The 15,840-nt window shown below is 43.4% G+C and overlaps 1 protein-coding gene across 1 annotated transcript; it reads left to right on the top strand.

Annotated features, from left to right (window-relative positions):
* Positions 1–1,408: 1,408 nt before the first annotated feature.
* On the top strand, positions 1,409–7,398 carry gstr (glutathione S-transferase rho). The gene is given in 6 exon segments (NM_001160559.2): positions 1,409–1,620; positions 1,920–1,985; positions 3,813–3,918; positions 5,226–5,344; positions 6,707–6,795; positions 6,894–7,398. Coding segments are annotated over 6 exon segments (681 nt in total). The 5' UTR covers positions 1,409–1,452; the 3' UTR covers positions 7,027–7,398.
* Positions 7,399–15,840: the final 8,442 nt, after the last annotated feature.

Genomic DNA, 15,840 nt, shown 5'->3' with positions numbered 1-15,840 from the left:
ACTTTACAGTGTCCCAGAAGGAGGTGTTCTTATCTCCATGGACTTTACAGTGTCCCAGAAGGAGGTGTTCTTATTCTCCATGGACTTTACAGTGTCCCAGGAGGAGGTGTTCTTATTCTCCATGGACTTTAGTGTCCCAGAAGGAGGTGCTCTTATTCTCCATGGACTTTAGTGTCCCAGAAGGAGGTGCTCTTATTCTCCATGGACTTTACAGTGTCCCAGAAGGAGGTGCTCTTATTCTCCATGGACTTTAGTGTCCCAGAAGGAGGTGCTCTTATTCTCCATGGACTTTACAGTGTCCCAGAAGGAGGTGCTCTTATTCTCCATGGACTTTAGTGTCCCAGAAGGAGGTGTTCTTATCTCCATGGACTTTACAGTGTCCCAGAAGGAGGTGTTCTTATTCTCCATGGACTTTACAGTGTCCCAGAAGGAGGTGTTCTTATTCTCCATGGACTTTACAGTGTCCCAGAAGGAGGTGCTCTTATTCTCCATGGACTTTACAGTGTCCCAGAAGGAGGTGCTCTTATTCTCCATGGACTTTTCAGTGACCCAGAAGGAGGTGCTCTTATTCTCCATGGACTTTACAGTGTCCCAGAACCTTTTGGACTTTCTGTTACAGGATTTAGATTTCTGCTTGAAAAAGCCTTTTGCTTTCCTAACTGCCTGTGTATATTGGTTCCTAACTTCTGTTTGAAAAAGCTAGCCTTTGCTTTCCTAACTGCCTGTGTATATTGGTTCCTAACTTCCCTGAAAAGTTGCATATTACGGGGGGCTATTCGATGCTAATGTGTACTATTTCCTTTTTTTTTCTATTATGCTGATTCTTCACTTTTTAACTCTGCATTGTTTGGAAAGAGATCGTACTGTAACTAAGCATTTCACGGTAACGTCTACACCTGTTGTACTCGGCGCATGTGACAAAACATAATTTGATATGACTTCCTTTGTGCTGTAGCCTACATGACTATGCGTAATTCATTTGTTGATAGAAGACCAGTAGAACCGGACTGTCATGACTCACACATTGAAGGTAACGGATAGGCTTTGTTAAACTGATAGATACACAGTGATATTCGATGTATCATTGTTGTATTGCTTTTTTCATTCCAAGGACGAGATCAGCATTTTATTTATTTATTTTTTCAAGAAGAGGTTGAGTTAGGGTTGTTGCAGGTTAAACAGAGGGGATAGATACATATCTAAAGCAAATTTGGCTGCGAATCTATTTTTCTTCAGACGGCGCCGTGGATAAAAGAAAAAATAGATTCGAATCCTGAGTGACTTCCGGTGTTGATTCTGCGCACGCTACAAAAGATAGGCGTGTTCATATTGAACCAATCCAGTCGATACTAACAAATCGTTATATAACTGCAGAACAACGGTCATTCACCAGCCGTGTTCTTTCGCCACTCATACAAAACGATTTCTACTTTTGCGGTCGAGTCTCCAATCATGGCCAAGGACATGACACTTCTCTGGGGCTCCGGCTCTCCTCCGTGCTGGCGTGTCATGATCGCTCTGGAGGAAAAGCAACTGCAGGGATACAATCAGAAACTTCTGTCCTTCGAGAAAGCAGAGCACAAGTCTAAAGAAGTCCTGGACATAAATCCCAGAGGACAGGTAGTGTTTGGCTTTTATTATTAGACATTTTTAAAAGAGTAACCTACAACAGCACACACGTATACTATCGTTTTGCCACTTGGCAAGTCCCTACACAGAAACCATACATTGATTTGTTGTAGTTTGCTGTGCTGCAGTTTCCCATTTCCTCTGCAGTCTCTATAATGTGGTAAAGTGTTGTTTGTATGCGTATTCTAGTCCGTTGTGTAGACGTTTGGACCACACACACACACCTATTGCATAACGACTATGCAGAAGTGCATTGTCATGCTCACCTCAGCGTTTCTTCTCCCTCCCAGCTCCCTGCTTTCAAACACGGAGACAACATACTCAACGAGTCATATGCAGCATGCATGTACCTGGAGGTAAGATCTGGGTCGTTAACTAGTTTCACTAATAGAGAAACGCCCTGGGCCAGAGCTAGGTCTAACTAGCCTGATTTAAGATGGGTATAATTCTCTCCATTGTTTCAACAAAGCTGAGCAATATTTTAATTACAGTCCAACTTGTTTTAATTATATTTATTGACGTCATTGTGCTGTAAACTGCTTGTGCTTGGATAAATTATTTCCCGTTTTTTGAAACATGCCGTAATGCCCCTTTTTTCATATCATCGAGGAGAAATAATCTTTGAAATAAGCAAGATACTTAATGTAGAGGTTTTGCACAGATCCATAAACTGTTAACGAACAACTGTTAACGAACTCTACTTCATCCCCAATGACCTCTTACACCCCGGTGTCCAGAGCGCTAGATAGCGTGTTGTCTTTCTGTAACAAGGAGACCGTGTGGGGAAACTAACCTTTATAAAGGTGTGTAGTAATTTAACCTCTCGTTTTTTAAATGATTTCTCACAGATCTGAAAGATCGTGTTAATGTTTAAGAGCTAACATCAAATCACATTGTATTTGTCACATGCACCGAACACAACCTTACGGTGAAACGCTTACTTACAAGCCCTTAAACAACAATGCAGTTCAACAAACAGTTTAAATATTTACTAAATAAAATCAGAAAGTAACACATGAAAAATACTTTTTTTTATTTTTAATATAGCCTTTATTTAACTAGTCAAGTCGTTAAGAACATATTCTTATTTATGACGGTCTACCTTATTCAGGGGCAGAACGCCCCCGATCAGACCCTACTATCGTCCATAGGCGCTAAAGCAGTTGGCATCTGTGACTGGGGTCATTTTTTTTCCCCCCAAGATAAAACTGGTCAATAATTGATATGTTGGAATATCCATTTTAAAGGGACACTTCAAAATATTTTTACTTCGTATGAATCTGCAGCACCACTCCAACATCAGGTGAGAATGGAGCGTTTCTATTTTTTGTAGGGCGAGTGATTGTTATTATTATTTTTTTTAAATATTATATTTTTTTACATTGATCATGAGTAGGCATTGTCAACTAATTCGTCAATGATGTCATTGGAAACACATCCTCCATTTTTTTTTCTCCTGCAACATAGAAACAAGCCATTTTTTACATGTTGGTGGTGCTGATGAATTTTAAATGTCCCTTTAAGCAGGCTACGTTAGGAACCCCCCCCCCCCAAACCCTTTGACTACAATAATGAACACCTACTGACATTTGAGTCCCAGCATTGTACACACTTACAAGACGGTGACATCAGTAATACACCTATTTTTGACCAAAGGTCCATAGCTAGCTACTACTAGATAGAAGTTTTTTTTTTTCTTAGACCTGAATAAGGACATAGGCAGAGTGCCTGGATTCAGCCCTTAGCCTTGATATACTGGCCATGTACCACCAGCCTCAAGAGGTGACTTACTGATATTATAAACTGGTTGCCAATGTAATTAGAGTAAATGTTTTGTCGTGGTATACAGTCTGATATACCACGGCTTTCAGCATTCTGGGCTCGACCCACCCAGTTTATAAGTGTGTTACTGTTCCCTGTTTTGAGATATATATATATATATATATATATATATATATATATATATATATATATATATATTTTTTTTTTTCTTTGTAGGAACTCGATGAGATCACGAAAGTGATACTTTAATTTAAAGTTTGTTCAATATATCAGCTCATCAAATGTAGTGTACTGCTCAGCTGGAATTGCCCCCACTAGGTGTCACTAATGCACTGCACAGTAAGAGTTGACTGTTATTCTGAGTTGACCCCAGTTCTGTGTCGCTCTCTCTCCCCTGACAGAGCCGGTTCAGGTCCCAGGGACCCCAGTTGATTCCTGAGGGCCAACTAGAGCAGGCCCTGATGTACCAGCGCATGTTTGAGGTCCTCAACTTCAGTGACAAACTCAGTAAGACACACACACACACACACACAACTGTTCCTTGACAACAGGGTCATGATGCCCCCTGGGCAACAATGGTCATGTGCTGCGTGGCTGTTATTCAGATGCTCGGCACCCCAGAGTAAAGCTCTAGTTCAAAAAGCTGATGTCCTAACGAGCATTGTTGGACTGCGCCATATTCCCAACAGGCCCTGTGTTACTGACTGATGTTGGACTGCGCCATATTCCCAACAGGCCCTGTGTTACTGACTGATGTTGGACTGCGCCATATTCCCAACAGGCCCTGTGTTACTGACTGATGTTGGACTGAGCCATATTCCCAACGGGCCCTGTGTTACTGACTGATGTTGGACTGAGCCATATTCCCAACAGGCCCTGTGTTACTGACTGATGTTGGACTGCGCCATATTCCCAACAGGCCCTGTGTTACTGACTGATGTTGGACTGAGCCATATTTCCAACAGGACTGATGCCATGGCCTCTGTCTCAAATGGCACCCTATGCACTTCTTTTAATAGGGCCCTGGTCTAAAGTAGTGGACTATATAGGGCCCTGGTCTAAAGTAGTGGACTATATAGGGCCCTGGTCTAAAGTAGTGGACTATATAGGGCCCTGGTCTAAAGTAGTGGACTATATAGGGCCCTGGTCTAAAGTAGTGGACTATATAGGGCCCTGGTCTATAGTAGTGGACTATATAGGGAATAGGGTTCCATAGTAGTGGTCTATATAGGGAATAGGGTTCCATAGTAGTGGACTATATAGGGTTCCATAGTAGTGGACTATATAGGGAATAGGGTTCCATAGTAGTGGACTATATAGGGAATAGGGTTCCATAGTAGTGGACTATATAGGGAATAGGGTGGCATTTGGGGACGCAACAATTCTTTAAACATTTCTTAAAGCTACACAGTCAACAGTTAAAATAGATAAACCTCCAACGAGTGTTGCCACACAGTCGTCAAACCCAGGTGATATTGTGTGATCTGTCCAATTGCATGCCGGCTGCGTCCCTGTGTAGTGCTTTAGTGTAGACCAGGGGCCCAGAGGGAGGGGGATTTACAGGCCTTGATTACATGCTCAGCGTGGAGGGTTGGAGGCCTAGACAACATGTTGAAGGACATGTGAAGTGGAGAACGATGTCTTTTCATCTGTGATTCACTTATAATATTCTCTCATACAGGCCCCCCCCCCCCCCCACCGTTCATACACACCCGTTGTTACCATGACAACTAGCGCCCCCCACATGGTTCTTGAAACTTGAGGGGCCATATGATGATGCCTATTATGACTTTGTTTTGACGTTTGTCTCCCAGGTAACGTCATCTACTACAACTACCGTGTCCCCGAGGGAGAGAGACATGACTCCGCTATCAAGAGGAACAAGGAGAACCTGGCCGCTGAAATCAAACTGTGGGAGGGATACTTTCAGAAGGTGCGTACACACACACACACCAGTTGTTGGTAGACTAAAGCTTTAATGCGAAAATCTTTTTAGTTTTTTTTTTTCTCCCCAAATCCATTCCGGAATAATTTCTGTTTGGACAGTCAGTTTCACGAGACACAAATCGGATGTGCGTGTTCAGACAATTGTGCTGACACGGCTCTGCTAGTTGTCATGGTAACAACGGGTGTGTATGAACGGTGGCGTAGGCTGCTTGTGTTTCCTGTCACTTAGAAGTTATGTAACAAGCTTAAGGTGACGACGATGCCTGTCGTGGACGATGCCTGTCGTGGACGATGCCTGTCGTGGACGATGCCCCAGTTTGTTTTGAATGTTTAGAATCATGGCGTAAGAAACGCTTAAAGCTTCAACGAATCAGATGAGCCGACTTTCAAAATGAGTCCTTTTGGCTGGCTACGGCGGTCGGCTGGCTACGGCGGTCGGCTGGCTACGGCGGTCGGCTGGCTACGGCGGTCGGCTGGCTACGGCGGTGGGCTGGCTACGGCGGTGGGCTGGCTACGGCGGTGGGCTGGCTACGGCGGTGGGCTGGCTACGGCGGTGGGCTGGCTACGGCGGTGGGCTGGCTACGGCGGTGGGCTGGCTACGGCGGTGGGCTGGCTACGGCGGTCGGCTGGCTACGGCGGTCGGCTGGCTACGGCGGTCGGCTGGCTACGGCGGTGGGCTGGCTACGGCGGTCGGCTGGCTACGGCGGTCGGCTGGCTACGGCGGTCGGCTGGCTACGGCGGTCGGCTGGCTACGGCGGTGGGCTGGCTACGGCGGTCGGCTGGCTACGGCGGTCGGCTGGCTACGGCGGTCGGCTGGCTACGGCGGTCGGCTGGCTACGGCGGTCGGCTGGCTACGGCGGTGGGCTGGCTACGGCGGTGGGCTGGCTACGGCGGTGGGCTGGCTACGGCGGTGGGCTGGCTACGGCGGTGGGCTGGCTACGGCGGTCGGCTGGCTACGGCGGTCGGCTGGCTACGGCGGTGGGCTGGCTACGGCGGTGGGCTGGCTACGGCGGTGGGCTGGCTACGGCGGTGGGCTGGCTACGGCGGTCGGCTGGCTAGCACTTATTTGTTTGTAAACAATTTAACAAGCTACTTAGCAACCACATGTTCTTGTCAACTGAGTAGCTAGCTAGCAACAACATCTGCCTGGTAACAGTATTTGCCCCCAAGTGGCTTTGATATTCCGAGTCCCATGGCCGGGAATCAGATTTGTGTTTTGACATATCTGATGTGTGTTTTGGCTGTTCAGACTGCAGGGAAAATCATTTGTAAATATGTTAAAAACAGGGTTTTGAGTCCCATCGAACTGCCAGTGTGAACGAGACTTAATAAATGTGCTTGTTTCCAGGCGGAGGTGGGTTCTTACCTGGCAGGAAAAGCCTTCTCATTGGCCGACGTTATTGTCTTCCCTGTGATTGCCTACGCCTTCCGCTTTGGGTAAGCGTTTCGCCGTGTAGTGTCAATGGGATGACGGATGGCTCAATGAATATGTTCCTCCCACAGGCAAAGATGAATGATGTATTCTCTCCCTCCAGGCTGTCTACGGCGCGTTACCCCAAACTGGGAGCGTACTACAATATGGTGAAGGACAGACCCAGTGTTAAAGCTACCTGGCCCCCACACTGGCTGGAAAACCCTCAGGGAGGGGACACTCTCAAGGAGTTCTGAGACTCACAGGAACACACAACACATTTATCTGAAGGATGTCTAATAGGCACTTCCTTCCTGTATCACTGTTGTAACCGCGGGAAACACAAGCTTTAAATGTGGGTTTCCTCAGATGAGTATCAAGTCAAGTAGTTTTCTACCAAGTGAACACAATTATTATTTTTGCCTTTCTGGGTTTTTTTGTAACATGATTTTTCTGTATAATGTCTGTATTTTGTTTCTAAATACACTTTAACTGAAAGGTGAATCACAACGTGTGTTTTTACGAACATTAACTTTATAATACTGGTCTGTCCTCCATATCATGTCTGTATTTTGTGTACAGACCCACATAGCTGGTGTAGAATGAATTAAAATCATACCGAACACTGCTACTGAAATGTTTGTTGTGTATAGTCAAGGTAAATCAAATGTAGTCTACATGAGTGTACGCATTAAGATGTTGTTCAAACGAACAGGGCTTCCATGTCGCTAAGGTAACGGCTGACAAGCTGTGACGTCATGGTTGTCGCTAAGGTAACGGCTGACAAGCTGTGACGTCATGGTTGTCGCTAAGGTAACGGCTGACAAGCTGTGACGTCATGGTTGTCGCTAAGGTAACGGCTGACAAGCTGTGACGTCATGGTTGTCGCTAAGGTAACGGCTGACAAGCTGTGACGTCATGGTTGTCGCTAAGGTAACGGCTGACAAGCTGTGACGTCATGGTTGTCGCTAAGGTAACGGCTGACAAGCTGTGACGTCATGGTTGTCGCTAAGGTAACGGCTGACAAGCTGTGACGTCATGGTTGTCGCTAAGGTAACGGCTGACAAGCTGTGACGTCATGGTTGTCGCTAAGGTAACGGCTGACAAGCTGTGACGTCATGGTTGTCGCTAAGGTAACGGCTGACAAGCTGTGACGTCATGGTTGTCGCTAAGGTAACGGCTGACAAGCTGTGACGTCATGGTTGTCGCTAAGGTAACGGCTGACAAGCTGTGACGTCATGGTTGTCGCTAAGGTAACGGCTGACAAGCTGTGACGTCATGGTTGTTGCTCATTTCCAATGATCTGAGTGATAATACTCACTGTCGCTCGATCTACTCAGGCTTTTTTAATGTTTAATCGGTCGTCTTCCTCAATGTTATACATGTTTTATTTAACCAGGTAGGGCCAGCTGAGAACAAGTTCTTATTTACAACTGGCCAAGATGAAGCAAAGCAGTGTTGACAACAACAACACAAAGTTACACATGGAATACACAAACACACAATAGAAAAATTATATATATATATTTTTTAAACAATTTAATTTTTAAATCAAGTCAGTTAAGAACAATCTTATTTTCAATGACTACCTAGGAACAGTGGGTTACCTGCTTTGTTCAGGGGCAGAACGACAGATTTTTTTTTTTACCTTGTCAGCTCGGGGATTCAATCTTGCAACCTTTTGGTTACAAGTCCAACGCTCTAACCACTAGGCTACCTGCCCCCCCCCCCGCAAACAAGGTTAAGCAATAAATAGGCCATAGTGGTGAAATAATTACAATTTAGCAATTAAACACTGCAGTGATCAATGTGCAAGTAGAGATACTGGGGTGCAAAGGAGTAAAAATAAATAACAGTAATGGGGATGAGGTAGATTGGATGGGCTATTTACCGATGGGCTACGTACAGGTGCAGTGATCTGTGAGCTGCTCTGACAGCTGGTGCTTAAACTTAAAGGGAGGTGTGAGTCTCCAGATAATGAAGGGGATGATGCAATCTTTGTGAGAGGAAAGGAATCTGATTTACTTGTTCTTTTGAGGGTTTGTAAAGTAAGCATTTCATGGTAAGGTCTACACTTGTTGTATTCGGCGCATGTGACTGTTTGATTTAGGGAAAAGGGTTAGCTAAATTGTTAAGTGGTTGCAAAATAATTTGAAGTAGTTGGAATAGTTTTCCAATTACTCTACAATGTTGACTCTGGTATATTGGGCTGTTCTAAGTAGGGTCTCTATGAACAGAATGTGTGTAGTTCCAGCCTGCTGCTGGCTTTACATTCCACTCTATAGTGCCCGATGCACTACACTGTGTATCGTACCAGGTCATTTAAAACTGTGCTGCTGAATATGTACGACAAAGTCCCCCTCACAGAACTACACATATTGGGAATTTAGCATAAGCTAATGTCTGCTAGCATGGCTTGCTAAACTCCAGTTTTAACAGGGTTTATATCAGCGTTTTAAAGCACGCGCAGTCTCTCTCTCCAACTCCATTCAATTGCATCCAGAATAGATACTCCTCTTCTAGATTTCATAGACTACCTCTTTCAGGGTATAGAGTCAACGCAGTATTAGCCTTATATTTAGCTAATTAATGATGGGTTATGCATAATAAGCATCTAACTTATAGCCTCTGTCTCTCTGGCCTCTCCTTAACCAACACTTCTTTGGTCTTGGGGTCCCATGCGGGAAAAGCTAGAATAGCTTGTTGGAGATGCTTGTTGGAGATATTTAAAATGTTTATGGCAATAGACTATTCGAAGAGGAACAAGTTTTTTGTTTTTTTGCTGAATGTTGGGTAGTTTGAAAATAGAGTGAACGTGCTAGGATGATAGACTATAGCAGTTATTAATTCAGACGCATAACCATTCAGATGGGGGTAGACTATAGCAGTTATTAATTCAGACCCATAACCATTCAGATGGTGGTAGACTATAGCAGTTATTAATTCAGACCCATAACCATTTAGATGGTGGTAGACTATAGCAGTTATTAATTCATAACCATTCAGATGGTGGTAGACTATAGCAGTTATTAATTCAGACCCATAACCATTCAGATGGTGGTAGACTATAGCAGTTATTAATTCAGACCCATAACCATTCAGATGGTGGTAGACTATAGCAGTTATTAATTCAGACCCATAACCATTCAGATGGTGGTAGACTATAGCAGTTATTAATTCAGACCCATTACCATTCAGATGGTGGTAGACTATGGCAGTTATTAATTCAGACCCATAACCATTCAGATGGTGGTAGACTATAGCAGTTATTAATTCAGACCCATAACCATTCAGATGGTGGTAGACTATAGCAGTTATTAATTCAGACCCATAACCATTCAGATGGTGGTAGACTATAGCAGTTATTAATTCAGACCCATAACCATTCAGATGGTGGTAGACTATAGCAGTTATTAATTCAGACCCATAACCATTCAGATGGTGGTAGACTATAGCAGTTATTAATTCAGACCCATAACCATTCAGATGGTGGTAGACTATAGCAGTTATTAATTCAGACCCATAACCATTCAGATGGTGGTAGACTATAGCAGTTATTAATTCAGACCCATTACCATTCAGATGGTGGTAGACTATAGCAGTTATTAATTCAGACCCATAACCATTCAGATGGTGGTAGACTATAGCAGTTATTAATTCAGACCCATAACCATTCAGATGGTGGTAGACTATAGCAGTTATTAATTCAGACCCATAACCATTCCGTCTTTGTGAAGAGAAGTGAAAGCCTTCTGCTTCTAATTATAGTCCTAGATTATTCAAGGATGTCATTAGATTGATGAAGATGAGGACAACGAAACGTATTTAATTTAACTGTTGAAAGCGAGGAAGCAATGAAGTAATAATAGAGAGAGAAACAGGTAGGCTAATCACATGGAGGGAAATATTATGAAAGCAATATCTGAGTGAGCCTAATAATTATACAATTAGGCCCTATTATATTTCAAAATTAAAATCCAATCTGCTAGCCTATACTTGTAACTTTGCAGGCAGCATGTGATGCACTAGAATCACATGTTCTCTCAGAGCTTTATCGTGGTTTAAACGATGTGTGTAATTCCAGTCCTTATAATACAGTATAATACAGTACAGTAATACAGTTCACACTGAAAAAGATTAGCCTACTGGAGCTAGTTTCCTATATTTACCCAGGAGAGCATACAGCTAGCTACATCTATGGGCTGTTATGTTATTCTGTGGTGTGTAATGTGCAGTAGACTATATCATAATATACAGTATGTATTTAATATAGGGCTCATTAAATGTCTTTAATAATGTAGGGCTCATTAAATGTCTTTAATAATGTAGGGCTCATTAAATGTCTTTAATGTAGGGCTCATTAAATGTCTTTAATGTAGGGCTCATTAAATGTCTTTAATGTAGGACTCATTAAATGTCTTTAATAATGTAGGAATCATTAAATGTCTTTAATGTAGGGCTCATTAAATGTCTTTAATGTAGGGCTCATTAAATGTCTTTAATGTAGGGCTCATTAAATGTCTTTAATGTAGGACTCATTAAATGTCTTTAATGTAGGGCTCATTAAATGTCTTTAATGTAGGGCTCATTAAATGTCTTTAATGTAGGGTTCATTAAATGTCTTTAATGTAGGACTCATTAAATGTCTTTAATGTAGGACTCATTAAATGTCTTTAATAATGTAGGGCTCATTAAATGTCGTTGATGTAGGGCTCATTAAATGTCTTTACTGTAGAGCTCATGTTCTTCTGTGGTGTGTAATGTGCAGTAGACTATATCATAATATACAGTATGTTTTTGATGACACATGATATCACATGTACTGCATATGTATTGGATAACATCACAATCATTAAGGCTTGGGCTGCTCATTAAATGTCTTTAATAATGTAGGGCTCATTAAATGTCTTTAATAATGTAGGGCTCATTAAATGTCTTTAATAATGTAGTGCTCATTAAATGTCTTTAATAATATAGGGCTCATTAAATGTCTTTAATAATGTAGGGCTCATTAAATGTCTTTAATAATGTAGTGCTCATTAAATGTCTTTAATATAGGGCTCATTAAATGTCTTTAATGTAGGGGTCATTAAATGTCTTTAATAATGTAGTGCTCATTAAATGTCTTTAATGTAGGGCTCATTAAATGTCTTTAATATAGGGCTCATTAAATGTCTTTAATGTAGGGCTCATTAAATGTCTGTAATAATGTAGAGCTCATTAAATGTCTTTAATGTAGGGCTCAATTAATGTCTTTAATGTAGGGCTCATTAAATGTCTTTAATAATGTAGGGCTCATTAAATGTCTTTAATGTAGGGCTCAATTAATGTCTTTAATAATGTAGGGCTCATTAAATGTCTTTAATAATGTAGAGCTCATTAAATGTCTTTAATGTAGGGCTCAATTAATGTCTTTAATGTAGGGCTCATTAAATGTCTTTAGGTTAATGTTAGGTTAAGGTCGGAATAGGGGTTAAGTTAGGGTAAAAATCGGGGTTAGAGTCAGAATAGGGGTTAGAGTTAGAATAGGGGTTAGGTTAAGGTCAGAACAGGGTTAGGGTCAGAATAGGGGTTAGGTTATGGTCAGAACAGGGGTTAGGTTAGGGTCAGAATAGAGGTTAGAGTCAGAATAGGGTTATGGTCAGAATAGAGGTTATGGTCAGAATAGGGTTAGAGTCAGAATAGGGGTTAGGGTCAGAATAGGGGTTAGGGTCAGAATAGGGGTTAGGTTAGGGTCAGAATAGGGGTTAGGTTAGGGTCAGAATAGAGGTTAGGGTCAGAATCGTGGTTAGGGTCAGAATAGGGGTTAGGGTCAGAATAGGGGTTAGGGTCAGAATAGGGGTTAGGGTCAGAATAGGGGTTAGGGTCAAAATAGGGGTTAGGTTAGGGTCAGAATAGGGGTTAGGGTCAAAATAGGGGTTAGGTTAGGGTCAGAATAGGGGTTAGGGTCAGAATAGGGGTTAGGGTCAGAATAGGGGTTAGGGTCAGAATAGGGGTTAGGTTAGGGTCAGAATAGGGGTTAGGTTAGGGTCAGAATAGGGGTTAGGTTAGGGTCAGAATAGGGGTTAGGTTAGGGTCAGAATAGGGGTTAGGTTAGGGTCAGAATAGGGGTTAGGGTCAGAATAGGGGTTAGGGTCAGAATAGGGGTTAGGGTCAGAATAGGGGTTAGGGTCAGAATAGGGGTTAGGTTAGGGTCAGAATAGGGGTTAGGTTAGGGTCAGAATAGGGGTTAGGTTAGGGTCAGAATAGGGGTTAGGTTAGGGTCAGAATAGGGGTTAGGTTAGGGTCAGAATAGGGGTTAGGTTAGGGTCAGAATAGGGGTTAGGGTCAGAATAGGGGTCAGTTCTCCTAAAATAATTTTCATTTTTTTTGTTTCATATGAGAGTTTACATGAAAATATCTGACCGTGGTGGCTAGAGCATATGTTTAAATAATGCTTGAAAAACAATGGCGTGACAATGGCGTGACCCTGAGTCAGGGCGCTTCAATCTGTTACGTTTGACAACTTTCTCCTACAGAACGTGGCTCAGATTGCTAAACGACATACTTTTTCACCACAAGATGGCGACATTCACTGAAACGTCTTAAAAAACGGCACGCATCTCCAATGACTATTCTTCACGACAGGTTGTCAATGTTCTACACAATCTGTAGCGACCCGTCATTCAGGGCAGAGCCTGGTTTGATCCCCATCTGTTTAGCTAAAAACACAAAGTGTGTCCAAACTTTTGACTGGTATATATTTACAGTACCTGTCAAAGGTTTGGACAAAACTACTCATTCCAAGGGTTTTCTATATTTTGACCGTTTTGTACACTGTAGAATAATAGTGAAGACATCACTAGTGAAGATTTGTTTGTGCTAAAAAGAGTGAGTAAGGTAGTGGATTCACATGTGAGGCCATGTGCTAGACAGAGTGAGTAAGGTAGTGGATTCACATGTGAGGCCATGTGCTAAACAGAGTGAGTAAGGTAGTGGATTCACATGTGAGGCCATGTGCTAGACAGAGTGAGTAAGGTAGTGGATTCACATGTGAGGCCATGTGCTAGACAGAGTGAGTAAGGTAGTGGATTCACATGTGAGGCCATGTGCTAGACAGAGTGAGTAAGGTAGTGGATTCACATGTGAGGCCATGTGCTAAACAGAGTGAGTAAGGTAGTGGATTCACATGTGAGGCCATGTGCTAGACAGAGTGAGTAAGGTAGTGGATTCACATGTGAGGCCATGTGCTAAACAGAGTGAGTAAGGTAGTGGATTCACATGTGAGGCCATGTGCTAAACAGAGTGAGTAAAGTAGTGGATTCACATGTGAGGCCATGTGCTAAACAGAGTGAGTAAGGTAGTGGATTCACATGTGAGGCCATGTGCTAAACAGAGTGAGTAAGGTAGTGGATTCACATGTGAGGCCATGTGCTAGACAGAGTGAGTAAGGTAGTGGATTCAAATGTGAGGCCATGTGCTAGACAGAGTGAGTAAGGTAGTGGATTCACATGTGAGGCCATGTGCTAGACAGAGTGAGTAAGGTAGTGGATTCACATGTGAGGCCATGTGCTAAACAGAGTGAGTAAGGTAGTGGATTCACATGTGAGGCCATGTGCTAAACAGAGTGAGTAAGGTAGTGGATTCACATGTGAGGCCATATGCTAAACAGAGTGAGTAAGGTAGTGGATTCACATGTGAGGCCATGTGCTAAACAGAGTGAGTAAGGTAGTGGATTCACATGTGAGGCCATGTGCTAGACAGAGTGAGTAAGGTAGTGGATTCACATGTGAGGCCATGTGCTAAACAGAGTGAGTAAAGTAATGGATTCACATGTGAGGCCATGTGCTAAACAGAGTGAGTAAAGTAATGGATTCACATGTGAGGCCCTGGCACAGTGTCTATCCCTTCCAATAAGGTCTGTGTGTTTCGTGTCGTCTCACCCTGGCACAGTGTCTATCCCTTCCAATAAGGTCTGTGTGTTTCGTGTCGTCTCACCCTGGCACAGTGTCTATCCCTTCCAATAAGGTCTGTGTGTTTTGTGTCATCTCACACTGGCACAGTGTCTATCCCTTCCAATATGGTCTGTGTGTTTCGTGTCATCTCACACTGGCACAGTGTCTATCCCTTCCAATATGGTCTGTGTGTTTCGTGTCGTCTCACACTGGCACAGTGTCTATCCCTTCCAATAAGGTCTGTGTGTATCGTGTCGTCTCACACTGGCACAGTGTCTATCCCTTCCAATGAGGTCTGTGTGTGTCGTCTCACCCTGGCACAGTGTCTATCCCTTCCAATAAGGTCTGTGTGTATCGTGTCGTCTCACCCTGGCACAGTGTCTATCCCTTCCAAAAAGGTCTGTGTGTTTAATGTCGTCTTGCACAGTGTCTATCCCTTCCAATAAGGTCTGTGTGTATCGTGTCGTCTCACCCTGGCACAGTGTCTATCCCTTCCAATAAGGTCTGTGTGTTTAATGTCGTCTCACACTGGCACAGTGTCTATCCCTTCCAATAAGGTCTGTGTGTATCGTGTCGTCTCACACTGGCACAGTGTCTATCCCTTCCAATAAGGTCTGTGTGTATCGTGTCGTCTCACACTGGCACAGTGTCTATCCCTTCCAATAAGGTCTGTGTGTATCGTGTCGTCTCACCCTGGCACAGTGTCTATCCCTTCCAATAAGGTCTGTGTGTATCGTGTCGTCTCACACTGGCACAGTGTCTATCCCTTCCAATATGGTCTGTGTGTATCGTGTCGTCTCACCCTGGCACAGTGTCTATCCCTTCCAATAAGGTCTGTGTGTATCGTGTCATCTCACCCTGGCACAGTGTCTATCCCTTCCAATAAGGTCTGTGTGTATCGTGTCGTCTCACACTGGCACAGTGTCTATCCCTTCCAATAAGGTCTGTGTGTATCGTGTCGTCTCACCCTGGCACAGTGTCTATCCCTTCCAATAAGGTCTGTGTGTATCGTGTCGTCTCACCCTGGCACAGTGTCTATCCCTTCCAATAAGGTCTGTGTGTATCGTGTCGTCTCACCCTGGCACAGTGTCTATCCCTTCCAATAAGGTCTGTGTGTATCGTGTCGTCTCACACTGG

The sequence above is a fragment of the Oncorhynchus mykiss genome, chromosome 30, assembly GCF_057628025.1.
Source record: "Oncorhynchus mykiss isolate SJ-2025 chromosome 30, ASM5762802v1, whole genome shotgun sequence".
Classification (NCBI taxonomy): domain Eukaryota; kingdom Metazoa; phylum Chordata; class Actinopteri; order Salmoniformes; family Salmonidae; genus Oncorhynchus; species Oncorhynchus mykiss.
The sequence above is the reverse complement of the archived record's forward strand: the minus strand, read 5'-3'. Positions and strand labels throughout refer to the sequence as shown.